Source organism: Mustela lutreola, chromosome 16, assembly GCF_030435805.1.
Source record: "Mustela lutreola isolate mMusLut2 chromosome 16, mMusLut2.pri, whole genome shotgun sequence".
In the NCBI taxonomy this organism is placed as follows: Eukaryota; Metazoa; Chordata; class Mammalia; order Carnivora; family Mustelidae; genus Mustela; species Mustela lutreola.
In genome coordinates, this window is record NC_081305.1 from 41,166,606 (window position 1) to 41,192,627 (window position 26,022).

At 56.1% G+C, this 26,022-nt stretch overlaps 1 protein-coding gene and 2 long non-coding RNA genes across 4 annotated transcripts; 2 read left to right on the forward strand and 1 right to left on the reverse strand.

Annotated features, from left to right (window-relative positions):
* The first annotated feature begins 445 nt into the window (after window positions 1-445).
* On the forward strand, window positions 446-14,947 carry KCTD15 (potassium channel tetramerization domain containing 15). Of its 2 annotated transcripts, none has more exons than XM_059152146.1 (7): window positions 446-603; window positions 2,271-2,368; window positions 3,987-4,079; window positions 4,716-4,891; window positions 9,416-9,560; window positions 11,986-12,291; window positions 13,459-14,947. In XM_059152146.1, exons 3-7 carry the CDS (start codon window positions 4,014-4,016, stop codon window positions 13,615-13,617), a joined length of 852 nt encoding a protein of 283 aa, XP_059008129.1. In that variant the 5' UTR covers window positions 446-603; window positions 2,271-2,368; window positions 3,987-4,013; the 3' UTR covers window positions 13,618-14,947. The 2 variants fall into 2 exon arrangements, with proteins under 2 accessions (XP_059008129.1, XP_059008130.1); XM_059152147.1 differs by having other exon boundaries at window positions 2,274-2,368.
* Window positions 14,948-15,737: 790 nt separating this feature from the next.
* LOC131818073 (uncharacterized) lies at window positions 15,738-19,244 on the reverse strand. The gene is made up of 3 exons (XR_009348691.1): window positions 18,981-19,244; window positions 18,060-18,205; window positions 15,738-15,870 (listed from the first exon to the last, which is right to left on the reverse strand). It is a non-coding gene; the product is annotated as an uncharacterized LOC131818073 (long non-coding RNA).
* A 262-nt stretch (window positions 19,245-19,506) lies between these two features.
* Window positions 19,507-24,625, forward strand: LOC131818074 (uncharacterized). Its single transcript, XR_009348692.1, has 4 exons — window positions 19,507-19,627; window positions 22,840-22,959; window positions 23,709-23,819; window positions 24,281-24,625. It is a non-coding gene; the product is annotated as an uncharacterized LOC131818074 (long non-coding RNA).
* Window positions 24,626-26,022: the final 1,397 nt, after the last annotated feature.

Genomic DNA, 26,022 nt, shown 5'->3' on the forward strand with positions numbered 1-26,022 from the left:
GGAGGGGAAACAGCGCATTTTTGTCGCCGAGCGCGGCAGGCGCGGGCGCGCGGAGCTAATTGCGACTCTAATCCTCTGCCCCGCGGCGCAGCCGAGCCCCGAGCCAGGAGTCGCCGCGCGCTCCCGCTCGCCGCGCTGGGTAATTTGGAGCCGGATCGCTGCCCTTTGCGTCCGGGCTCGGCCGCGACGGGGCGCGGGCTACAGACTGGGGTGGGGGGCTGATTTTCTCGCCAGCAGTCAGGGAAGGCCGCTGGAGAGAGAGGAGGGAGGAGAGGAGGTGGGAGCGGCGGGAGGGCAGCCGGAGAGCGGCACGAAGAGGAGGTGGCGGCGGCGGCGGCGGCCGCGAGGAGGGGAGGAGGCGAGGGGAGGGCGGGGAGGGGAGGCCCCGGCGCGCCGCGCCGCGAGGGGCCGCGCGAAGCGGGGGCCGGGGCGGGAGGGGTGGGTGGGGGGAGGGTTGGGGGCGAGAGAGAAAGTAACTCCAGGACGAGACCGGAGCGACCCGCGCAGCGAGCATAGGCGGCGAGGCTGTGCCCGGCGCCCGAGACCGGCGGCTGCGGGGGGCGGGGGCTGCGCCCGAGCCGGATCCGCCGCTCCGGCTCCGAGGTAAGCCCCGCGCGGCCGGCCGCCGCTCAGCGCCGCGCACCCCTGTCCCCAAAGTGGCGGCGATACGAGAAAGTCGCTCGCCTGGGGGTCGGACCTGGGTGGGGGCGGCTGCTTTGTCCCGGTGCCGGGCGGCGGGGGCTGGCGGCGCGGGGGCACCCAGCACAAAGGCCTGGCGCGGGAGGGGGGGATTGCCCACGTGGGCTGGCCCTGGCCCCGGGTGGACCCTCCCCACGCGGGCGGGCGCCGAGCTTCCGGCCGCGCGGGGCGGGAGGATGTTGCAGGTCCTGGCCCTCGGGCCTCAGTGCAGGGCCGAGCGCCCTGAGGGGCCAGCGAGTTTCCGGGGTCAGAAACGAGCTCATGCAGCTGGGGCTTCGGGGCGCACAGGGCCCGGCTTGGCGCCCAAATCAGAAAAAGTCTCTAACGGGACAGATGTGCGTCCTCTAACACCCACCCCGCGAGTGCGAGACGGGGCAGGAGGGGCAGGCGAGCCGGTGGTGGTCCCAGGTGCGCGGGGGTCGGAGGCCGAACGCGGGCCGCACAGAGACGCGGTGGCCGCCTTCGGCTCTGGCTGCCCGCGGGTACTCCCTGACCTGGACGCGCGCACGGGGCACACACTCGCAAACGCCCCTCTCCCGTAGCCGAAACGCCTTCCCGTCCTCCCGCGCCCCCCACCTCGAGTGCATAAAGATAAGCTTCAAGTTTTCACTCCGTGTCTCAAATGTGCATGAAGGAATTTAACTGCACGAGTGAATAACAGCATTAGTTTCAATTAATTTTTTTTAAATCCCGGCAACAATAAACTTTGAGAACAAAAGCGCTTTTACGTCCTTAATTAGGCGAGCTTCCCATCTGTGGTCTCTAAGTGTCTGCCTCTTGATTTAACTTTGTCCTCCGCCCCGCCCCCGCCGCAGAGCCCCTCCCCGCCCTGCCGGGCACTTCGGGTTCCAAGGCCACCCCCGCCCCGCGGCGCCGGCGGCCTTGGCCCAGCCGGCTCTGGACGCCCCGAAGTTAACTCCAGCCGGCGGGCTCTGCGGCGGGGCTAGCGCGCACCAGGTGGCACGCCCGCCCCCCTCCGGACACCCCCACCCCCACCCCCACCCCCACCCCCGACAATTCTGCAGGCCCCTGGCACTCTTGCCCGCGGCTGGCGCCCAGGGCTCAGAGCTGAAGGGAGCTCGCGAGGCGCCTTCTGTTTACCTTTTATGGTTAAAATAACAGCTTAGCAAAGAAGCGACTTCACGAAGAAGCGATTTAGTGAAATCGTCTCAAGCTGCCGCAGCTCAGCCAGTTTAATCACCCCCAGAGAGCTGAACAACTGCGAGCACAATGGGACACAAAATCATTTTGTGTGTAAATGAGCGTGGCATTCTGCTCGCTTCCCTCTGCTCGGGCGGGCGGGGCTCGGCGGCGGCGGCGGCGGGCGGGCGCGGGACCCGGGGCTCCCACCGCAGCTCCGAGAAGCGGGTCAATACCTAGCCAGTTTGGCATCCCGCAGGCCCCGGAGCATACACCACACCGCGGAGGCCCCTGCAACAGGCGGTCTGGGCGAGCCTCTGGAGGGCCCCCGGCGCGCTGGGGCTGGGTCGTGGGGTTGTGGGTTAGCTGGTGGTGTTGAGGGACTGAACTTGTGTCTCTTACTGCACCCACTTTTGTGCTTCTGACCGCAGCAGTGGTGTCGGGGAAAGGTCGTTGTCCAGCACAGATGCGTTTGCCCGAGGCAGCACGAGAGATTCTGGTGGAGGCGTAAAGCCTGGGGCTTCCAATGGTGAGTTTCTGGTTTGCCGTGAACATCAGGTTGTGCTTGTGATGGAGAAGAGGCTTGGGTGAGAACAGGACTGAAGAGCTTTTGTAAGGGGTAGTTGGTGTTAAATGTCACTTTGAGTCGTGTTCCTGGTAGTTGGGAAAACATTGCGCAGTCCGCTTTGATAGAATTTCCATCGGAATTCCTTCCAGCAGTTTATCCCCAGTGTGGCTTTCCTTCTGACTCCTCCCCCAGCAGAGCCTCCCAGGGCAGGATAACCCATCCTGAGGTCTGTTTTGGTCTCTCAGAACTTCCTTGAGATAAGCGACCTGCTTTTCTTTTCGGAGCTGGCCAGAAGTCAGGAATGCCACAACAGCAGACCCTGAGTAGCCCCCAGTGAGAGTCTAAATTAGACCTTGCTGTCTATTACCAACCCCCACCCCCACCCCAGTTTCGTGTCAGGGAACGTGCCAGAACACCGAGGGCAGAACAAATCCTGGGAGAGGAACCTTACTTAAATTGACAGGATTGATAATGCTCATTGGACCTTGGTCCAGGTTTTAAAATTGGAAGTTGGATTTCAAGACACAAGTCAAGGTTAGGATTTCAAGACAGATAAGTCCAGGTTAGGCTTGTGGGGGCACCAGCGTGTGAGAGGTCAGTGGGTGGGTGTGGGTGTTCACTGTGCACCCTCCCCCAGGAGACAGCCTCAAGTCCACGCAAAGGACTGCGTAGACCCGTACCCCTCCTATAGTGTCCGAGAGTGGCTTCCAGCGACTGAGCGACAGTCTTATTTCAGGTGGTCGTAGCACAGAGGAAGATCGCTAAGTGACTGGGGAGGAGCAGGAGACAGGGTCCATTTGCTGAGCTGCTGTCTGTTTCCTTTTGGCCAGCTCTCTAATGCCTTGGGGGGGGTGGTGTGTGATCCTGAGGGGGTCTGGAATACATTAGACTGTTCTGTGGGTCTGGGGAGCAATGGCAGAGGTTCGGGCTAGGCAAACAAAGGCAAGTTTCCTCTCTCAGGCGCCCTAGGGAAGAGGTGGCTTCCTCCGTGACTTTCGCTCTCCCCCTGGCTTCTGCCAAGGGAGGCTGCCCTGGGTCCGGCCATTCACAAACTGCATCTTAACCACGGTGGAGACTGTGTTCGGAGAGGTCCCGGGCTCCCCAGCTCCTAGAGGGTGGGGGATCCTCCCTGAGCTGTGGTCCACGGGGCTCTCTGCTGATGCAAGAGGAGACACGCTTGGTAATGTGGCTCTGAACCAAAATACCAGGAAAATCAGATTTGTTCTGAGACATTGTGGGGCAATAATGGTGAGCATATGCTTCAGCGCTGTCATTAACTGAATTAGCAGACGTGGAGCTGCCCAGAAAACACGTGTGTGAGTGTGTGTATGTGTGTGTGCACATGTGCATGTGCGTGTGTGTGTGTGTGTGTGTGTGCGTGTGTGTGTGTAAGCTGCTCTGGCTTTGGAGCGTGGGGACAGGGTAGTGGCGGGTGGAATCTGGAGAGGGCTGTGTGGTGCGGGGCTCCCCGGGAGCACAGGCAGAAAGGATGAGTCGGAGCATCTCTGACTCTGGGAACCCGGGCAGCCACGACTACTGAGGAGTAAAAGCCCTGTGGTTTTGTCGGTGCTCCCCACAGATACTCTGGGCAGCGATGGAAGCCTAGATGCCTCACCGCAAGGAGCGGCCGAGCGGGTCCTCGCTTCACACCCACAGCAGCGCCGGCACTGCGGTGAGAGCCAGCAGGGTGGGCTGGGGCAGCGGCCGGTGGCTCCCTCCCTACCGTTTTCCCCAGCGTCTGCCTGCTCACCGGCCACCGGTCCACTCAGCCGCCACCTTCCAGAGATGGCTGTTGACTGGCTGTACGATTATGTATTTTTTGAAGCCAAAATGCTCTTAATTTGATGTGAAATTTACTACATGTATAAAAACCCAACGCCTTAGGTGCTGAGGAAGTCACTAATTTAGAGGTGTCTCGTTACTGAGACAAACTTGCAAAAACCCCTGAATCCCAATTCACAAATTGGTGATTCGTTTGTCAGGGGATATTTCACATCTAACACATAAGCCCGCGACCTTTAATTAGAATTTTGCAGTTTGTTTTATGCCCCTGGAGGCTGACACCTTGAAAAATTTTTTTTCTTGATTTCTTATTGCTAATAAGCATCTTTCCTTTTTTCCCTCTGGTACTTTGAAGAAAATGATGCAAATACACTTAATTACAGTGGTGGCCGTAATTTGTCAGCTGAATATGTGATCAGGCACAGGCAGAAGTGATCTGATTAGATCTGTGATCACATTGGCAGAAAAGGGAGTGCACGGCTCTGTGGTGGAGACACTCTTGTTCTCGCCTTGTCCCCATCTCCAGGAGGGAGGAAGCATGTCCCGGTTATCTCTTACCCGGTCGCCCGTGTCTCCCCTGGCCGCCCAGGGCATCCCACTGCCCGCCCAGCTCACCAAGTCCAACGCACCTGTGCACATCGACGTGGGCGGCCACATGTACACCAGCAGCCTGGCCACGCTCACCAAGTACCCCGACTCCAGGTAAGCTCCAAGCGCGCCGTGGCTCCTGGCAGTATCGGCCGCCTGCTGCCAGTGGAGTCCATCCCCTCCACCGGCCAACAGGTGGGCTCCCCAGAACCCACCTGCTCTCCCAGACCCAGAGCGCTAGCGTTTGGGAGGCCTAGGCTGCCTCTCGAAAGATGCTTTATAACAGGGACTTGGGACTCTGTGTGTGTGGCATCGAAAGTGCCAGGTAGAGCTCCTGACCCACTGGCAGAAGCTCCTGTGAGACCCTGAGAGGTAGCAGCTGGCTCCCCTGGGCCAGGCAGAGGGGTGGGGAGCATCTAGGAGCTCCAGGATGTTCAGGCGCCTCCAGGGCTGTGGGCCAGCAGGAGCCTCATACCCCCATCAGCACACCAAGTATCTCTGACCTGGAGCCTCCCAACAGGGCCCCTTGTGCGCTCTGCCCAGCATCCTGGGGCTCCTGGCTCCTGGGCCTGCTGGTGGGAGGCGCTAGGCGCTGCAGGCTCCCCAGCTCCTGCCGCTGGGGCATGACCCTCCCAGGGGCAGCCCTGGTTTCCTGTCGGCATGGCAGCAGGGCTGACTGGAGCTGGGATGGGTCTCCGTGCATCTCCTGGGGGTGACGCAGTGTGCTGTTCACAGAGCCCACGCCGGCTTGCTCCTGGCACAGGGAGGCCGCCGCCATGGAGGGCAGAGCAGCAGGAGGGCTGAGGCTGTAGGGTATCGCCCTTGTTTTATACATTTAAAAAAAAAAAAAAAAGAGTTAATTAATCCCCCAGACACCGAGGGATCATTTCTGGGAAGGATTCTCATCGGTCTGCCTTGTCGCTAGTGCTGTGGCTCAGCGCAGAGACCTGGACACCTGGCCTCTGGAGCAGGTAGGGCTGGAACTCTCCATGGGGGCAGGAAGGCTCCCTCGAGGGGCCTGAGCTGGAGGTGGAGATAGCGTCCAGTTGGGAATCTGGGGAGTCCAGGGTACAGGTGGCGGTTGGGCTCATACCCTCGGCCCAACGGCGGCCAGGCCTGGGGTGCCTGTGAACTTGGGGCCTGGCAGGGGCAGCAGCCACGAGGCCACACTGGCAGTGCCGGCCGGCGCGCTCTCTTGCGGAGCTCTGTCTAGGATGGGAGATGGATTCTGCTTATTTAATTTCAATTTTGCCTTCTGCGGCATTCCGGAGTTGTTCGAGATAGATCATCCCTTAATCGGTTGACGACGTTTGTGAGTGAAATTCATAAAACCCTTGCCCACAACCTCTCTGAAGAGTGTTTCTTGAAATCAGGCACTTGCCTTTCTAGAGTAATCACAGCTCAGGCCTTCAGGGAAGGGCTACCTCGTTCTTGTCTTCAGGCTGCTGCCTGGGATCAGCAGGGGTAGGGGGCAGCCCTCCCCATACCCATACCCACAGCGGAGCTCCTCCTCGCCCAGCATCCTTCTCTGCAGAGGGGGCAGGCCCTCTCACTGAGGGGGGCTGAGGCCCGCTGTGATCCCATGATCTGGCGTGTGGGACCCTCAGCCTGCAGGACGTGCCCAGAGGGGGTGGTGATCTGCATTCTTTCCCCGGGGCTGGGGCTCAGAGATGAATCTGTCATTCTTGCCTGGATGGCTTCTGGCTCAGGGAAGAGCTGCTCCCTGGGCCTGAAGCTTTGGCCTAGAGGCCAAGGAGTAGCATGACCCGTAGGACAGTCAGGGGACAGTGGGTCAGGCCACCGCGGGTCAGGCCAGGCCTGGGAAGCGGGTTGGACAGCTGTGCTGGCAAGAACCCCTTGTCCTTCTTTAAGTGAATCATTAAAATTAAAAAAGGTTTTTTCACCCAATCTGGAAACGAAGATCAGCCCCTCACCCAGTGGCACTGATGTGTGAGTCAGCAAGAGAGGGAGCAGTGAGAGATAAGGTCACCTCAGGGAGCTTGTGGATGTCAGGCAAGTCCCACCCGTGCAGTGCTGTGAGACTGGGGGCCTGGTGCCCCACAGCCATGGGTCCCTGAGCCCACAGGACGATGCCTGGGCTTCTCAGGGGGGCTCCCTGAGCAGGGATCCGGCACGGCCACTGGCCGGCCCAGGCGTTGCCATTATCCTGCAGCCAGAAAAAGCAAAGCACGGCTGCCCAGGGCTGCTACCTTCACAGTCCCAAGCTGGGTCCATGCTGGCTCTGGGAAGCAGCCAATTAAGCCAGGAGCTCCAGAACTTCCACTTAAAACCTTCCACTGAAACATGTAGGGAATTGGAGCCAAAGCTTTAAAAAAAAAAAAAAAAAAAAAAGACTTCTGTCAGGTGGGGTCAGAACTGGCCAGATTATTCCATGAAAGACCTCTGATGTTGGCAGCCCCAAACCCTGCAGCCTCCTCACAGAGAGACCCAGAGAAGGAGCTGGTTCTTAAGACCCTGACAGTAGTTTGGGGGTGGGGTGGGGCTGGAGAAGGGGGCTTCTTTTGTGGCAATTGTCCTAACCTGCCATCAACCTACTCACATCCTTGGTAGCCTCAGATCCCGAGGGCCTGAAAGGCCTTTGTTCTTTGAAGAGACGCTGACAGTAAGATCTAGAACCAGTCTTAAAGTGAGGCAGACTGAGAACCTTCTAGTCTTGGACCAATAAGTTAATCTAGAACCAAGCCAGACCTGGAATGTGGGGTGGCCAGGGTCTCCCGAGAGATCTGCGGCTTAGGTAGGCCTAGAACAGCGCTTGCCACACAGAGGGTTCGAACTCAGTGAGGAAAAGTGGCAAAGGTTCCACAAGAAGGCTGAGGCTTTGGACTAGCTGACTTGCTTATGGCTGTGGTTCATGCTTCTTCCTGATAGTGCCACATGTGGGCTCTCTCCTGTCTGGCAATGACTGCCCATGGGACTGGGGCACTGGATGGTCCCCATTCTGACATCTCCGTGCCCATGCTCTGCTGAGGCCAGGTCCTGGGGGCTTCAGCAGCTGGAACAGGCCTTGGAGCCTACGACACTTTCCAGCAGGGTCTGGGTGACTGCAGCTCTGGTTGCACAGGCCCGGGCTTCTCTATACCTCATCCAAGGCTCTGAGCTGCTCACGTCTATCCGTGAGGCAGCCTTGCCCTCTACACGCCCCGCACTGGGACTGGGGCTCGGCCATGTTCCCAGAGGAAGACTAGGTGAGTGCGTGGCCACTGCACACAGGGGCCAGCCCTCAAATGTGGACAGGCTTTGGGACAGCCCGGCTTTGGGAATTCTCACGCCTCAGCTTCTGCCCAGCCCATATGCCCTGGTGCACAATAGGGCAGGGTAGAGCCTTAGGAGCCCTTGGAGCTTGGAGCGCACAGAGGACCAGGCTATTGGTGGAGAGGCGGGCCTCCCCGGAGGGTCCTCACCAGGGCAGGCCATGAGTCAGGAGGCTCTGGCACTGGCTGTGCATCCCGGGCCGCTATGCTCCCGGGCTGTGCACGCCATACTTTTGCTGCACCGGGGTTTTGCCAGTGGGTGGCCATACCTATTGAAGGGAGTTTGGAGGGGCTGCCCCTGAGGGGACCCTGCCAACCCCACCCCCCAAGGAGGGGCTCCTAACTGTCCACAGCCAGGCCTAAGTCAGATGGGCCCAGCTGCCCTGGGCATTAGAGAGGCCCCAGCCCTCCTCTGTGGAGCAGACAGGGGCCAGCAGGGTCTCCCTCGAGCTTCCCGCAGGTCCTGGGTTTCCATCAGAACCCCTGCCCTCCAGAGGACAGGCTGCTGGCATGGGACGTGTCTCTTATGCCAGGGTTCGTGCCTGTTTCCGCACCTGCGCACACAGGTGCGTGGGTACACACTGAGCGCATGTGTGCGTATAGATCGTGGTGCGTGTGTACATGTTAACACTGCATCTTGTGGGCAGGCACTCTGGTGAGCGTGTGCTGTGGCACGCATGCTGACCCCCCCCCCCCCCGCCATCCACGCCTGTTTCTCTTCCTCCCCTAGGGGCCCCCTGAGTGAGTGTGTGTGCATGGTTTGTCTGTGAGTCCGCCAGGCGTACAGACCGGTGTCTCAGGGTGGTGGGTGTTGGGCTGGTGTGGCCTCTGCCTGGGTGTGTCTGGGGCTGCCTGGGACTCGCGTGTTGCAAGGGAGGGGACCATGTGATCCCGGGCCCTGTGCCCAAGTGCGTTCCATCTGAGGCTCATTCACGTGAGCCGGGTGCAGTGGGTATGCGGGACCCAAGACCGCCTTGCCCAGCCTACGTGTGCTCACTGGGCGTAGGGCCGTGGGCCGGGGTGTCTGATGGCCAGTATGAGTTTTCTGGGTGGGTCTGCCTGGCAAGGGTCTGTGTGCGTGAGGCAAGGAGGCTGCTGTGTCTGGGTCTCATGCTATTTTTCCAGGCCTGGAACGTGTTGGTGGGCAGGTGCGAGTGGCCAGGTTTGTCTATCTCTGGCTGGGGGCTTGTAGGGCTGGGCCAGGTATGGAACATGTGCTGGGGTCCTGTCCATCTGTGGCCCCAGTGGACGTCTGCATGCCTGGCATGGCCCTGGAGTTCCACATGGCGACCCCCTCACCCCTGCAGGTGGCCTGGCCTGGTGACCTGACCCCGGCCTCAGACGCCCCACTCTCCCTCTCTCCTAGAATAAGCCGCCTCTTCAATGGCACCGAGCCCATCGTCCTGGACAGTCTGAAGCAACACTATTTCATCGACAGGGATGGGGAGATTTTCCGCTACGTCCTGAGCTTCCTGCGGACGTCCAAACTGCTGCTCCCGGATGACTTCAAGGTGAGTCTGCCACTGCCTGCTCCCTGCGTCGCCTCTACGGGGCCATTGCACAGGGGACGCTGGGACTTCATGAATGGGCCCATGGTCGTCATGGTAACGATAAAAAGTTAACAGATGAAGCCGAGGGCTACATCAGTTTTTCTAAACTAATTTTGTTTTCTCACATTTTTAGCTTATTTATCAGGGTGTAACAATGATTAAGCAGCGGCACTTACCCCGTTTTGTTTGTCGCCTTGAAGGACGGTCGTGGGCCCAAGTCGGAGCTTCCCACAACTGTTCCTTGTTGGCAGCGAGCAGAGGAAACCCTGCTCCAAACCAAAGACCTCTTAAACAACAGGTTACCCCCAGGTCCCGGGGCGAGCCTGTCTAGGGCAGCGGACCTGTTTCCGAGAGGCCTGACTCCACACTGGGCCACTCCACGGTGTTGGGGATCCCAGAGGAAGGGAGTTCAGGCTGACTCGAGCCAGCAGATGTCCTTCCTTCCTTCCTGCACCCAAAGGCCCAGTGGCCCTGGGGCTGTTTTGTTCTCCATCCAACTGATACTGGGTGCCAACCACCAAAATCAGGCCAGAGATCCCGGGAAAGAGGGGCAGACCTGGGTCCTGTCCCCATAGCACTTACAACCTAGTGGGAAGACAGGTGTTAACAAAAATGCATGAATTCCCTTGGGGGGCAAATGTTCCATAGAAGTAGAGAGTGTAGTGTAGGAGAACCATGGAGAACCCGGCCCCAGGGGGTTTGGAGGGAAGGATGCTTCTCTGAGTGCAGGAGGAATGGGGCCAAACAAATGTGAGGGCCTTGATGAGGGGGCAGGGTGGCAAGAAGCTTGGTACCTTCCAGAACCAGAAAGAAGGGGTCAGCCTGGGGCTCTCTATGAACCGGGGCAGGGAAAGGAGGCTGCCCTTTGAGACGGGACCTAGGTGACCAGCTCTGGCATTTGGCATTTTACCCGGAATGCAATGGGTAAAGGGTTGTGAGCAGGGAATGACCATCAGGTTTGCAAGTGAGAAGGACAGCCCTGGCTGCTGTGTGGGGAAGGATGCCGTGAGGGCCAGGCATGGGAGCAGGAGGCCGAGGGAGGTTTCCTGAAGGCCTTGGTCCAGGTGGGAGGCAGCAAAGATAGAACAAAGCGGCAGATTAGATTTCTGTTTGGGAATTGGCCACAGAAGGCCGTGGCGTGGATCAGTCGGGGGTAAGGGGACTCTCGAGGCTGCCTCCTGGCCTTTGGCTTGGGTCCCGAGGGGATGCGTGGAGGCCCCAGGGTGGGACAAGCTGGCGGGGCATCAGGCGGAGAGGTTCTGGGCTGTGAGGGAAAATGTGTGCAGGTATCATTTAAAAACTTCGGGAGTGGATGAGAGCAGACAACAGGGAGGGAGCCTTGAGGAACCCCAGCAGAGGGAAAGGACGGGTCCCTGGCAGACAAGACAGACCTGGGTCGGGGGCTAATACTTGACCTTCCCTCCAAGTAGCTGCAGAGGCTGGGGCCAGCAGGGGGAAAGGACTGAGGGCCTGTGGGGTGGCCCTGCTCTGGGGGTTGGGCCTCCTTCCCTCTCCCCCAGGGGTCCTCAGGCTCATCCACCAGCCTTGAGCTCAGCCCCAGTGAGTGGCCCAAGTCCTGGGTCCTAAAGCTGCTCAGGGCCAGGGCAGACATGGGTGTGCCTGTGTTTGAGGGGCAGGTGGTGTGAGCCTGCCAGACTGGGAGTGAGCTTCGTGGAGGGGGCCTTCCCGCTCCCAGACACCTCCTCCTCGGCCTGCCTGTTAGGGTAGGATGGGCCCGGCGCTGGGCAAATTCCGTCTTCCCTCAGACTTCACCTCCTTCTCTGAGCTGGGTGTTTATGTCCACTTTATAGACAGGGAAACTGAGGCTCTGAGAAGGTCAGTAACTGGGATCAGAGGTCTCAGGTCTAGTAAATAGTGTGCCAGAAATCCGCCCTAGGCAGCTCTGCTTTGCCTCCCTGGGGGCTGTGACCACGCCCCCTTTCTCCTCCGCGCTCCCCGCCCCCAGCAGGTGAGGCTGCTGCTGCGCTGTGCCAGGCCCAGCCTCTCCTCTCTGGGATTCTAAGAAGGCAGCAGGTCCCCAGGCATAGGCACGGCCTCAGGCTCCACTAGTCCAGCCCCCCTGGTCTTTGCAGAGGCGGCTCTCTGCTCCAGGGACTTGAGGCCAGATGGAGGAGTGTTACCCGGCAAAGGCCCACACCAGCTGCTGCCTTTTGGGTTAAGGCTAGACTCCTGAGGCTTGTCCGGTTCACCTGAGCCTTATTCTCCCCATCCATACAATGAGCACAACCATCCCAGTGCGCACTGAGCCAAGGGGTAGCAGATCCACAGAAGTGCATATGGGGCAGGGCACGTGGGGGGGGGGGCGGGGCTGGAGCCGGAAAGAGCAACCCCCACCCGCTGCCCTCCGACCTGCCTGCACCCACAGGACTTCAGCCTGCTGTACGAGGAGGCCCGGTATTACCAGCTGCAGCCCATGGTGCGGGAGCTGGAGCGCTGGCAGCAGGAGCAGGAGCAGCGGCGCCGCAGCCGCGCCTGTGACTGCCTGGTGGTGCGGGTCACGCCGGACTTGGGGGAGCGCATCGCGCTCAGCGGTGAGAAGGCCCTCATCGAGGAGGTCTTCCCTGAGACGGGGGACGTCATGTGCAACTCTGTCAACGCCGGCTGGAACCAGGACCCCACGCACGTCATCCGCTTCCCGCTCAACGGCTACTGCCGGCTCAACTCTGTGCAGGTGAGGGCTCCGCCCGCCTCGCCCCTCCTTCACCCCCTTGGCCCTCTGGCAGGCGGGCGATGGGGATAGGTGGAGGGAGGCGCCGTCCCTGAATCGGTGAAGCCCTCCGTGCCATCTTACAGAAAAGGCAACAATGTGTCGATGCATAATTTATGTCCCGCTCATAATTAAATGATGGCGCCTGGGGGATGGACTTAAAAAAAATGATCTGGGCTTTTTTTTTTTTTTTTCCAAAAGGATGTTCTATAAAAATGGCCCAGAGTATTTTCAACAAAGTGTGCTTCATTTGACACCCAGAGTCTGCCTTTCGATTCAAATTAAACCTGGGCCATGGGTGGGGGGCAGGTCAGAGGCTGTGCAAAATGGCCTGGAAATGCTGACCCACAGCCGCCCCCCACCCCGCAACCAGCCCAAGGCCAGCAGAGCTGGCTTTCCTCAGATGGGTCTTGGGTTTGGGGAACCCCAGATAGATGGGGCCTATTCCACACCGGCTCTTCCAGACCCAAGAGCATGCTCCTAATTTAGGCTTAGGGTGGAGTGGACACTGGTGGGGGAAAGTCTGCCCCCCTTTCCCCGCACACATTCCACAGGCTGTCAGTCAGATCTTGCTACTCGTGGGACACCTCCACCCCTCACAGAGGCACAAACCCACGTGGACACGGAGGCCTATAGAGACTCAGACACCAAGACTGCTCCTCCCCCTCTCCACTCTGAGTTCCCTTGAGCTGATGAGCCCTTGGGCCCCAAACCATCTGGGACTCACAGCTCAGGGAAGCAGGTGGCTGCCCAGAGGCCCGGGGCAGGGTCTCTGTTATTGAGTCAGGCCTCAGTGAGGTGGGGGAGGGGGGAGGAACCACATGTACGTAGAGAGAGGGTTAGGTTCTGGACAAGAGAAAAGGGGCTCCAAGTCTCTTTCTGCCTCTGGATGGAGGCTGTGGACCCCCTAAGAGGGGCAGGTTGGGGTAGCCTTTCCCAGGTTTGGTCACGCAGGGGGACCCTGGGTCTGGCTGCTCCCATCCCTCCTGTGGTTGCTCAGCGAGTGGTTCTAGAAGCAGGGTGGTCTCCGACCCGAGATCGCAACAGGAGCGCTAGCTTGCCCTGGCTAATGCCCACCAGGCCTGCTCTCTTACCGCGGGGCCCAGCTGACCCTTCTTTCTTCCCGGGCAGGTGCTGGAGAGGCTGTTCCAGAGGGGTTTCAGTGTGGCTGCGTCCTGCGGGGGTGGTGTGGACTCCTCCCAGTTCAGCGAGTACGTGCTCTGCCGGGAGGAGCGGCGGCCGCAGCCCACCCCCACCGCGGTCCGGATAAAGCAGGAGCCCCTGGACTAGGCCCTGCCTCGGTGCCCGCCTGAGGCCGTCTGGCCCTGGGGACACCCCCAGGGACCTGGAAACAATGCTGGGGAGCGCTGCCTCTGCCTGCGCAGCTGCGGGCCATGAGACTGGGGGCGGGGCTGGAGGGTCCAGAACCAGCCCAGGGAGCCCCAGATATCATGGCTACAGAATGTGGGCTGCCGGAGGCCCGCCCACTGAAGGACGGTTGATGGGACCCAGAGATGCTGCCCTGGGAACAGTACTCCGGGTGCTCGGGTTCCCCAGCCCCTTGCGGCCTTCCCCGAGATGGGGTCAGCAGAGGCTTCCGGGCCCACGCCAGAGGAGCCACTCATCCTTCTCCACGCTTGGCAACTCCTTTGGGTCTCCTTGCGTCACAGATGGCTTATTTTTCTACAGTATTTAAGATGGAAGGAACTAACTGCACAAGCCAGAGAGGCCGACAAGGACCAACGCTTCTTCATCTGGTGCTCAGTTCGTAGCTGGACGGGCAGCGCCCCGGACCCCCGGCAGAGGAGCTCCTGGGTGCTGGGGCCAGGGTGCCTGCAGAGTGGGGCTTGGAGACTTCTGGTCCCTGCTCCAAAGACAGACTCAGGAACGGCAATGCCTTCGGAACTGAGGCAGGGTCTCCAGGGGGCAGGGCTGCTGGGAGGAGGGCTGTGTGGGGGTTGGAGGGGGTGGAAGGCTCCAAAACCATCTGAGACCCTCCCCCTTTGCTGCCACCCAGGGTGCAGGCCACACTTGGTGAGTCACCTGACCTACTAATGCCCCGAGGGCTTCTAGTCCTGTCTGTCCTCCCACCTGGGCTTCTGCAGAAGTCTCTCTCCATCCAGACCAGCCACAGGGCCACACCGCATCCTTACCTCAGGAATGGGCCCCATGGTGAAGGGGCCCGTGTGTCAGCAGCATCCTCTGGGTCCCCAGCTCAGGAAGAGCCGTCCCCAGCTCCGATTGTCCCACACTAATATGCACACTGAATTGGAAGCAAGCTGTTACCCTAGCCTGCCGATGAGACTGGGACACAAGGCATACCTGGGGCTCTGGGTTCCAGATTGCAACAAGGACCAGCCCCTAGGGGTCCTCCCAGACAACAGGTGCAAAGATGGATACCCCCCATCCCCTAGCCTGGTCCTCCTTCCCCACGTGCTGGCTCCACCCGGGGTGGGGAAGTCTTGGAGGGGCCCCCAGCCGGCCTCCTGCCGTGTACGATGCCTGTAGACTTGTATATGACTCCTTTAATATTGTAAAGATGCCGATGTACAATTGTGTGTGTGTGTGTGTAAACACATTACGTTCCCAGTTCATGCCATAAATGATGCTCTAAAGTGAATGACTCACACTCAAGCGTTGTCTCCTCCCCCCCCCCCCCCGCACCAATGGGAAGAACCTGCAGACCCCCCCCACTCCAGTGCAGCCCTAGCTGGGTGGGGGGAGGGGCAAGGTCCTGAGCTGCCGTTATTTATTGCATTTGGGTGTTTCCTCCCCGCTGTGCCTGTCCCCTCTGGGCAGCACAGATTCAGAATTCTGATTCATAGCCCCGAACCAGATGCGATGGGGTGGGGGGTGGGGGGCAAGGCAGACAGAAAATGTCCCGGGGGGCTTTTGAACCCAGTCTTAAATGTTTGAGATTTTTCCCTCCCTGGCTCTGCGTTGAGGTCGGGGTCCTCAGCGCCCCGCAAAGCAGTAGAAGGTGGTCACGCGTGGCTCAGGCCGGCCCGGAGGCCCTCACAGCCCCCAGCATGAGAACCGCAGGCCGCTGGGGCGGGAACTAGGCCTCAGCATGCGTCTTTCCAGGGGTAGGCCTCCCATTTTAATGAGTCTTTGTGTGTTTTTCCTCAAAGCCTTTATGCTTTAACCCACGAAGACCCTTTCCACATGCCTGGTGAGGGGCACCAGCTTCCACCCGCCCGAAGGAGCAGGGGACACAGGACATGGGAGCACAGGACAGCCTCATCCCAGTGGAGGCCACAAAGCAGATGCCCTCCACTGTACGATCTCATTTGCCGGACAGACTTGCTAGCCTTTTCTGCTTAGCAACGCGTCTACCATCCACACATCCGCATTTTGGCATCTGAGGCTCACGTCTGAGAGCAGGAGAAAGTGTTGCGTTTACTAGAAAGGAAGTCTTGTGAGTACAGCTCAGTGCTGCTGCGTGCGTTTTTAGATTTTTCTGGTCGGACACCGAGGATGGTTACTGGTGGCTGGAGACTCCCTCACATTTTCATGCCAACTCTTTTTTAATAGACCACTGTGCTGGAAAAACAACAAAGGAAAGAGTTAATTACCTTCACTGACTGTCACCCCTATGTCTTTACTAATTAATTAAAATCAGGAAGTCCATTTCACGTAAATTGGGAGATGTCTCTGTAGAGATACCATATGCTCCCACAGTAATGCTCAAATTCTTATAGAGGCCCCAGAAACAGCACAAATCAGTGATTCCTTTAACATGTTTTTCTGCTTCTGGAATGACTCCATTGCACGTAAGCTTTTGATCCAATCCCAGCCGCATAAATGTTTCTTTGGTTCTTCATGAGCCTCAAAACTGATTATTTATGATAAGCAAAACTGGAGAGGGAGCTCTGCCAACCTTGCCCAACCTCTCCCAGGTCAGGGGAGAACTGGACAAGCCACAGCACATGGCTTCTGGGGCTCACACAGCACATGGGGCTCGAAGCCAGGTTCCAACACTAAGCACCTTTGAAAAAAGTTGTTTTTTTTTTTTTTAAGCTACCAGTTGACTGTGTTCCTTAGAATAAATAAAGGCTATTTTATAAATTACGCACGCAGCTCTAATGTTTTGTTTCTAATCCACGCATGGAGGCAGCCACAAGAAGGTACTCTGGTCTAGATAATTCTGGAATCACCGCTCCTCACACCTGGGACTTGGCTTGGCCAGTGAATCAGATTCTGAGCTGCCCAAATCCCAAATCCTAGACCTGATCCGAGGAGCTCCCTCACGACCTGGCATGCACCATGCTGGTAGTCCTGAGAACAGGGGCAGTTCCCCAGACCCCAACCCCCCAGCCCTGATCCCTGTGTTCAGGGTGCAGTGGCCCTTTTGCACTATCTTGATTGTGTATGTGTGTGTGTGTACCAAACCAGTGCATTTGGGAAATGGGCAGAGAAGCACAGATATGAGCAGTGAGGGACAGGCTCTCCATTGGGCCCCTGACCAGAGGAAGACTAACTGGGCTGAGCCCAGGAGAGCCTAATGACCATAAGGTTGGGGAACTTCCCTTTTCTCCATTCAGGAGGCAGATCTGTGTTTGCTGGAAGGATGGACTATCCACTAGGATGGCCCCAGTCCACTGGGCCTGTCCTCCCTCTTGACTCCAGAGACAGGAAAATAGCTAGAGTGACCCTGGAGGACACTGAGACATACGAGATTGGAGCTTCTCCTAAGTAAGTGACAAGGCGGGGGGGGGGGGCGGACATACAAAAATGGGAGAAGCCAGAGGATCTGCCGCTCAACCCAATGCGCAAGCTGGACAGTGAGAGGGACAACTGTTGGCCAGACAGGGCAGCTGCTGGCCTCGAGCCTGACACCTTAGCCAACGTGGGCTGTTGTAGAAATTAATGTTTCAACAGTGTGATGGCCATCACTTCCACTGGCTTTAAGGCGGGTGGGCCACGAACTCAAGACAGCTACATAATGCTGGTCTTGGCTCAGATGTGATGAGGACATGGCGGACATGGTGCACCCATGTCCTCATTGCTTAACCATCCCCATCTAAAGGAGGTAGCTCCATGTGGAGAGAAGGTCTGCCCTGCCTGGAGACTGGGACCCATGACGTAGGCCTTTCTGGACCAAGAGAAACGAAAAGGTATTAGTGGCAACAAGGGGCCAGGAGCAAGACTGGTGTCCACAAGGTTGTAAAATGATCCCAGGGAAAACCCAACCCCAGTGAGGTTGGTCAGAAAAGGAAGGTTAACAAGGGACTCTCTCTGGACCTCATAGCCCCTGCTTCAGTCCCTGCCCTCAAGGCCCTGTAAGTCCAAGGGCATTTCTGGAGAGCTGTCAGTGCAAGGGAGACTCCAGCCCCTGGGCAGCCTCTCCAACCCCACTCCCACCCACCCCCGCTGACGGTACTGGGAACACTGAATGATAGCTCTCATCCCCCAAGCCCCAGAGCCAGACAACCCAAGTACTACCGGAGCCTCGGTGTTTCCTCAAACCTCATGGCTGCGGCAGAGTGGGGAGCACAGCTGGGGATGGGCAGGGAGGCATGGCTGCCTGTCAGGAGCTGTTTATTCACAAGGGACAGAGGCCACCTGTGTTTCTAGTCTGACCGTCCTACCCACAGCGGAAGGATGTCTTGGACAGTATTTGTGCTATTTTAGGGTCACATAACTTCAACTTGAAGAGTAGGCTGATGAGGTTGCTGGGGCTTCGCACATCAGCTAGCAAAAGGGTCCCTGTTAACTGCAAAGATCCTTACCTTCCCAGTCACCTGAGGGGCGCCATTGGCGGAGGGCCAGCATGCGCTGGCCACCGGGGGTGCTTGGGGACAAGACAACCCATGAGACTGAGGGAGGACATTTGTTTTTCCACAAGGATTGTTTGCCTGAGGCTCCGTGAAGTTATCTGGAAGAGAAATTTCCATATTATAGTTTTCCAGGTTATCACGGCATCAAACACAGATGACCCCCAAATTCCTTGATTTGCACATAGAGCGAACAACTCCTATGCCAGCCCCTCTGCGGCCAGCAAGCCTTCTCTGAAATTCTAATGAGAGACCCAGAAACAGAGGCAGGCACACTCCCAGAGAAAACACAAAGAGAGGGCGCCTGGGTGGCTCAGTGGGTTAAGCCACTGCCTTCGGCTCAGGTCATGATCTCAGAGTCCTGGGATCGAGTCCCGCATCGGGCTCTCTGCTCAGCGGAGAGCCTGCTTCCCTCTCTCTCTCTCTGCCTGCCTCTCCATCTACTTGTGATTTCTCTCTGTCAAATAAATAAATAAAATCTTTAAAAAAAAAAAAAAAAAAACACAAAGAGAGAGGGCTGGAGGTCAGCCGCACTTGGATTTTTGTCTTTTATTTCTACTACATGGAACAGCCGGTCCTGACAGCCGTCTCTGGGCCTGGTGGTCACACTGGACAATGCTCTTCCTCGCCCCGGAGCCATGGCTCGGGGACGATAACAGCTGGGTCATTTCGGGGCCTGACTCCCAGGACCTCCTCACACAGACATCACAGACCCAGACGGTCTTAAAGGGCAGGGGCGGGGCCAGGGAGGGGCCGGGAAGCCCAAGCCAAGCGCCTGGGAGGATGCTGCCCTGCTCCTCGTCCCCCACCACTCCCCCCTACCCCCGGGGAACAGAGGTCCCCCGCGTCCTGGCTGGACAGCCGGAGGTGCGCCACCTGCCAACTCCTCGAGCCGCTCCCGGCCAAGCTTGCTGCTCCCAGCCTGTGTCTACAATGTCACCAGAGCTTCCTCCTCTGTGTTCTGGACCAGATCCAGGGCTCCCGCGGAAGCTGCGGTTCAGGCGAGGAGTCGCCCGACAAGGCGGGGCGGGGCGGCTGCTCCCACTCCGGACGCGGGCCACGCCCTCTTGGACGCGAACACACCCCCATTTCCCGGGGCCCACGGAGACACGCCTTGCCCTGCAGCCAAACAGCAGGAAGGCAGATTTGTACGAGTATATACAAGGTCCTGGAATTCTCGCCCGGTTGCCACACAGTCAACGGAGCATAATTGGGGGAGGTTGTGCAACTGCCCGAGAAGCCGGGGCGCTCCAGGTTCTCATCACAGGTGTCCATGAGTCTTGGGACAGGGCCAGATGCCAACGTAGCCACCTTTGGGGGGCACTGATGGCCTTGCTTCGGCAGGTTCTGCTTGAAGTTGGGAAGCCTAGGTCTCTAGGAGCGAGGCCAATGGGAGCGTGAGTTGGAGACCTGGGACCATGACTGCAGCAGCCCCCCCCCCCCTCCCGAAGCTGCAGCAGTAGTGGTAGCAGCAGCCCGGTCTGGCAGGCCAACGAGCACAGCGTTGCCCGTGAGGCCCCCAGGTAGGACCCACACCTGCCCCCTGGTAGGGGAGGGTGGACCCCAGGGGAGGCTCCACCCAACTCAGGCTGAGACTGACAACCCCTTCCCCACCCAATGGGGCCTGTGCCCAGCAGCTGGCCTGCATTCTCTGTCTCTCTCGAAACCCCATGGGTGGGTCCTTGCCCCGGGGCTCAGTGAGTCACTTCCCCAAGCCCCCGAGGCCTTCATTGAAGGTGCCTCCCTCTGCAGCAAAGCCTTCTTTGTTCTCTGGCTGGCTTCACTTCACAACCCTCTCCTCCCCTCTCCCTTGCAGACTCAGGTCCTGCCTGCTCTAGGCCCACGGGCTGTAAGCAGCACAGGGGTAGGCCAATGGATGCCACCTGGAAAGTGGGGTGGCTGTGCAGAGATTAGGAGCTTGCTTTCTCGCTTCCTGTGTCCCTGCCCCCTCCAAGCTCCGGGTCTCTCTCTCACTGCCCCAGAGGCTGGAGCAGCCCCTACCTCCCTGCCTAGGTGGTGCAGCCTGGATGTGTGCCAAGAGGGAGGGTGGGTGGGAGGTGCTCACTCTGGTTGGCACCAAGGGGAGCTGCTGAACTGGCCTCTGACACTTCCCTTGCGTCAGAAAGAGGCTTCCTTGGCTCAGACCATTGCAGTATCATCGCTCCCTCTTTTGGTTCTCCCTTTCCTTGGCCTACCCCGGGTCCCTTGCCCTGGTGGAGGAGTCCAGGAAGGGAATTCAGCAAAATGCCTTGGGACACGGCTTCTAGTCAGCCTCCTCTCCCTTCTCCACCTTCCAGCCCCAGCCAGGCAGACCACATCTGGGCTCACTGGTTGGTTTTAGCCTGGCGAGACCCATTTCAGACTTTTGATCTCTGGACTGTATGAGGATACGTGTGTGTTGTTTGAAGCCACTATGCTCGTGGCTTCAATTCGGCCCGGTTTGGTGTCCAGCTCCTGGGAGAGCTGAGCCACCCTGCACTGAAGGCGGCTGTCCACGGCACATCTTGTCTGTGTGGGAGCACCAGCCTTGCAGCCGACTGGAGCTCTGGTTTGGGAGAAGTAGAAGACCAATTCCGGGGAAAAAAAAAAACAAAAAGCTGTATGCACCAAGATTCTCAAATTTTGTTTACAATAGTAAAAGAAAAAAAAAGAGCATTGGAGAGAAACCCCAGTGTCAGAGGAACAATGAAGTCCCTTATGGAACATCATTTGATGAAACAGATTTATCCTTCCACAAATACATAGTGTCTATAGTCTGCCAGACACTCGTAGGACCTCTGATCAAGAAGAGGGGTTACAGGAGACCACACTCCTTGCCACCCACAGCAAATTTACCAAATCTGTAAACCACACCCATGAGGAAGGAGCAATCGATAGTGTTATTTGCACAGAAAAAGAAAGGGGTGGGTTCCCTCACCTTCAAGGACCAGAAAAGGAGCCCCAGTCTGTGCTCTTGCCAGTAAAAACAATGGCTAGTGCGTTTGCTTCGTATTGCCACTGTGATATCAAAGCCACTATCAAAGCCACGAGCATAGTGGCTTCAAACAACACACACGTATCCTCATACAGTCCTAGAGATCAAAAGTCTGAAATGGGCCAGGCTAAAACCAAGGTGTCAGCAGAGCTGCATTCCTTTCTGGCGACTCTAGGAGAGAATGTGTCTCCTTGCCTTTTCCACCCTCTAGAGGCTGCCACATTCTTTGACTCACGGCCCCTTCCTCCATCTTCAAAGTCAGATCAAATCTTTTTGATCCTGACTCTTCTGGACTCATGATTACATTGGGCCCACCCAGATAATCTGGGATAATCTCCCTATTTTAAGGTCAGCCTATTAACCTGAATTCCATTTGCAACTGTAATTCCCTCTTGCCATGGAAACTGACATACCCACAGATTCCCAGGTTCAGGATGCAGACATATCTGGGGCCTTAGCCTGTCCACCACAGCTAGGTAGCAACTTTAGCCAGTCCAAACCTATTTATTGAACACAAGTATGTGCCAGGTTCTGCTGGGGAGACAGCAGTGAATGAGGAAGACAAAAAATCCCTGACCTTCTGGAGTTTATACTCCAGGGGAGGGAGATAGACAATAAGCAAAATAAATAAGCCAATGTTTCATAAGTTAGATGGTGCTAACTGCTAAGAGGAAAGAAAAAGCGGGGAAGGGGATAGGCAGGGTCTGTATATTGCTATTTTGATCAGTGTGCTGGACATCTATAATTTGCTCTTTCCCTGCCCTACACCTAGCAGCCGGTATCTGTAAACAACATGAACCACCCGCTTCCTGTTGGGCATGGCTAGTGGGAAACTCCTTCAGGAGCCCAAAAGGATGCAAGTGAGGTCAGATCCCTCAGCCCTCCTCCAAAAGCCTCAGTCCCTATTAGGAAGTTTTTCCCACAGAGCCCACCCAGTTCCAAGAATACCTTCCTTTCCTTGTTCCTTCTGACCTAGCAATGCTAACTATGGCTACCTTTGCTAGCCCCTGGCAGGAGGGGTTCACTAACGCTTCTAGTTCCCCTATACCCTGTCAAAACCTTTGTAAATAGTACTTTACTAAACTCTCCTCAGATCGTGCTAACTGGAGGCTGCCATCTGTTTTCCTAGGAGCTGGTAACATTTAGATAAAGCCCCAAAGGAGATGAGGTGGAAGACAGGCAGATACCTGATGGGAGAGCATTTGGGGCAAGGTAGCTGTAAGTGCAAAGGCCCTGTGGTAAAAGCATGCGTGATGTGTTTGGGAAAAAGCAAGGAGGCGTGTATGGTTGGAGTGGGTGAGAGAACGCAGAATGGCAGGTGAGGTCACTGGGATACCTGGGATAGGACAGAAGTCAGATCATGTCGGGTCTTTGAAGAAGGTGCTGGGAGTGCTTTACCTATATCCCCTCAGCGTTCCCCATGGATGCACATGGACCCTATGGCTTCCTACTGCCCCTGCAGCTCTCTGACTGAGGGCCTTTGCTAGCCACAGGTCTACAGTAGACCCTAGTGCAGGGAGAAGGCCAGGGAGTTAATGATCCTGGGAGTGGTCCCCAACCTATGTGGTTTGGTGAATAAACAACCAGGTACCTTGCCTCTTGGGTTTGACAGTGGTGAGGCATGCTTTAGACAGACTCTCAGAAATCGCCAGGACGTTGAGCTCCTGTCCCCACAGCAGTAATTCGCTTATTAACACACCCTCTATTGGCTTCCTTCCTTTTCCTTGTCTCGCTTCTCTGTTTATCTCCCCATGCTCGCAGAAATCACCTCTCAAGTGAACTACTTAGACTCAAGCCCTTGCCTCAGCATCGGCTTCTAGAACATTCCAATGTGAGATATGCTGTGAGCCATCATCTGGACTTGGACCTCTAAAGAATGAGGTGAGCAGCCCCTGCAGATTAGGGGGCAGAGGGTGACATGGGGGCAAGAGAGAAGCAGGGAGACCAGCTAGATGCTTCTGCGATAGTTCAGAGGAGTGATGAGGGTGGCTTGGAGCAGGGAAGAAGCCATGCAGGTGGTCAGGAGTGGATACATTCTAGATATTCTTGGAAGAGCCAATGGCATTGGCTGCCTGGTGACCTGTGGGATACGAGGAACAGTAAGATGTCTAGGGTGATCTCAAGGTTTTTGGCCTGAGCACAGGAAGGATGGAGTTGTCTTTTATTGGGGATGAGGAAGATTGTTTGGTAGAGAGCAAAACAAGGAAGGCAGGGAGCTCGGTTTTGGATATGCTGAGCTGAGATGCCTGTCAGACATGTGAGCCCAAGCAGGCTGCTGGGCAGGGACACACGTGGGGAGCAGAGGAAGGAGCCCAGGTTGTAGGTTGAAGTTCAGAGTCATCTAGATATACAACCAGATGAGGTCTCCAAGGGAAGGCATGTGGAAAGGAAAGGGCTGAGACTCCAGGACTGAGTCCCAGACCCTGAACATCCAGAAGTCAGAAGAGAGAAGAGGGGACCAGCAGAGGAGTCCAGAAAGAGCAGCCAGCCGTGGGGGAGATGGGCCAGGAGGCTGAGTGTGGAAGAAGGGGTCAGCCTGCCAGATGCTGCTGATGAGGCAGGCGAGGGGAGGCCTGGGGCAGTTGGACCCAGCAGCATGGAGCTCACAATGACTTTAATCCCTGCTCTAGCAGGTGGAACCAGGAGGCAAGAACCTAAAGGGAGATTATGCAAGAGAGAACAGGAGAAAAAGGAGAAAAGTCAAAACAAACATGGATGACTCTCGAGGGAAAAGTCATCAAGTATTTTAAATTAATTTTGTTTCATTTTGAAATCAGCCCCAATCTGCAAATACCATCCCAATAATGCATCCCAAATAATCATTCCAAATAATGCAAACTATTTTTCTGATGAAGCATTTCATAGTAGCCTTGCTGGCACGATGCTCTGTCTCCCCCAAATACTTCATCCTGTGTTTTCCACAAACAAGGACCTTCTTCTAGGTGGCCACCTACAGTCACCAACACCAGGAAAGTACATCAATATTCCTCTGACACATTCAAGTTTTACCCATTGTTCCGGTAGCACCCTTATTAGCAAGGCATCCCGTTCATTGCATTCGTGTCTCTTTCTTTCCTTTGTCTGGAAAAGTTCTGCCTTTCCTGACTTTTCACATCCATAACATTTTTGATGATTATAAGGCAGTTATTTTGTAGAATGTCCCTCAGTTTGAGCTTGTCTGTTTTTTGTTTTTTTTTTTCAGGGTGAAAGCAGGTTATATGACCTAGCAATCCGTCTCTTAGAACACACGTCCAGCGAATCAGAAAACAGATGACGACGCAAATACTTTTCTGTACTATTCACAATAGCCAATAGGTGGAAAGAACCCAAATATCTATCAATGGGCGAGAAGACAAACAGTGGTACAACTACACGATGGAATGTTATTCAGCCCCAAAGAGGAAATGGTACCGATACAGGCTACAGCATTGTTGAACTTCACAAGCAATATGTAGAGGAAAAGATGGCAGACACAGAAGACCACACGCTGTATGATCCCATTTGTAGGAAATGTCTGGAATCAGTGAATCCATAGAGATAGACAGCAGGTTCGTGGTTATGGGGGAGGGAGGGTGGGTAATGGGGAATAATAATGAGTATGGGGGCTTTATTCTGGAGTAAGGAAAATATTTTGGAACTACACAGAGGTGGTGGTTGTACAACATTGTGAATATACTGAGTGCTTGCTTTAAAATGGTTATACTTATGCTATATAAAGTTCATCTTAATTAAAAAAAAATTCAGGTCATGCATCTTTGGCAGGAATACGCAAGGAGGGTATTTCTGTTCTTCTCATGATGTCCATACAGGTGACATATGCTTTCTATTTGTCCCATTACCAACGGTGCTTACTTTGGCCACTAGATTAAGGGGGTGTCTACTAGGCTTCTCCATAAGAGTCACTCCTTTTCTCTTTGCCATTAATAGCACTTGTCAGGTAGCTACTTTGAAACTGGATATTGCCTGTCACTTCTAGAATTTTCCATCTGCTCATATATCTGTGTAGGTCAGTGACTTCCTAGCCATTCATTTCTATTCTATTCAAGGGGTTATAATCTGTTACATTCATTACTTATTTTGGTGTTCTAGCTCCAGATCTCACCAGTGGGAGCTCCTTTATGTTGGTTTCGGGCATTCTTTGGACATATCCCATCATTTTTTTAGTACTTTTGCTTACTAGCACAACAGGCCTGTATTTTCCCTGCTTCAGTCCCACAGTCAATCCTTCTGGCAAAGAAAATTAGTTCATTTTAATGGAGAATGGTATTTAGAAACCAAGATACACCGCTAGGATACTCACTGCTATCAGGGTGGTGGTTTTCCCAGACCTTCTCAGTAGCCAAAGCTAGGGAATATATGTGTGCATGTACACATGTATACTCATACTTTTGTGCACATTACTTCTCTTTATATAGAAAATTGTGAGTTCTTACCAATACTTCCAACTCCATGTCTCGGTCTTCCAACACATGTCTCGGTCTAGTGTTCTGTTCATATCTGAAACTCTCTATTCTAGCAGTGAGAAACATCAGTCCCATAGCCTTAGAGTCTCCAGTCCCTGCCCTCCCCACAAATCCTCAGAAGCCTTCCTCATCCAGTTTGGGCTGTGACACATATGCGAGGTCACACCCCTGCACACCCATCCAGCATGGGTTCACACCCAACCCCTCCCTGCACTGAGCTACTCTCCTGTGCAGACGTCCTTCTCACCTCTCAGGGTGCAAGCTCTTCTTTGGACCACTGCTGCTTCCTCCCTTGCTCAGCTCCACCTACTAAATTTTAGCCTGAAGTGTTCAGGAACGAAAGAGAGAACTCCGATAAAACATCAAGCATAAAAAGCAGATGAACAGACCTTATCCATTCTATATTTACAGCTTTACATTTTGCATGGAAAAAAGATTGTAGAAATTATACAAAAATTATAATTGGCACGGTTGTGGCTTG

Coding starts and splice junctions, on each gene's coding strand:
- KCTD15 (XM_059152146.1), top strand. CDS start 4,014: ATGCCTCACCGCAAGGAGCGGCCGAGCGGGTCCTCGCTTCACACCCAC. Junction 9,561..11,985: donor TGCTCCCGGATGACTTCAAG/GTGAGTCTGCCA, acceptor CTGCACCCACAG/GACTTCAGCCTGCTGTACGA. Junction 12,292..13,458: donor GCCGGCTCAACTCTGTGCAG/GTGAGGGCTCCG, acceptor CTTCCCGGGCAG/GTGCTGGAGAGGCTGTTCCA.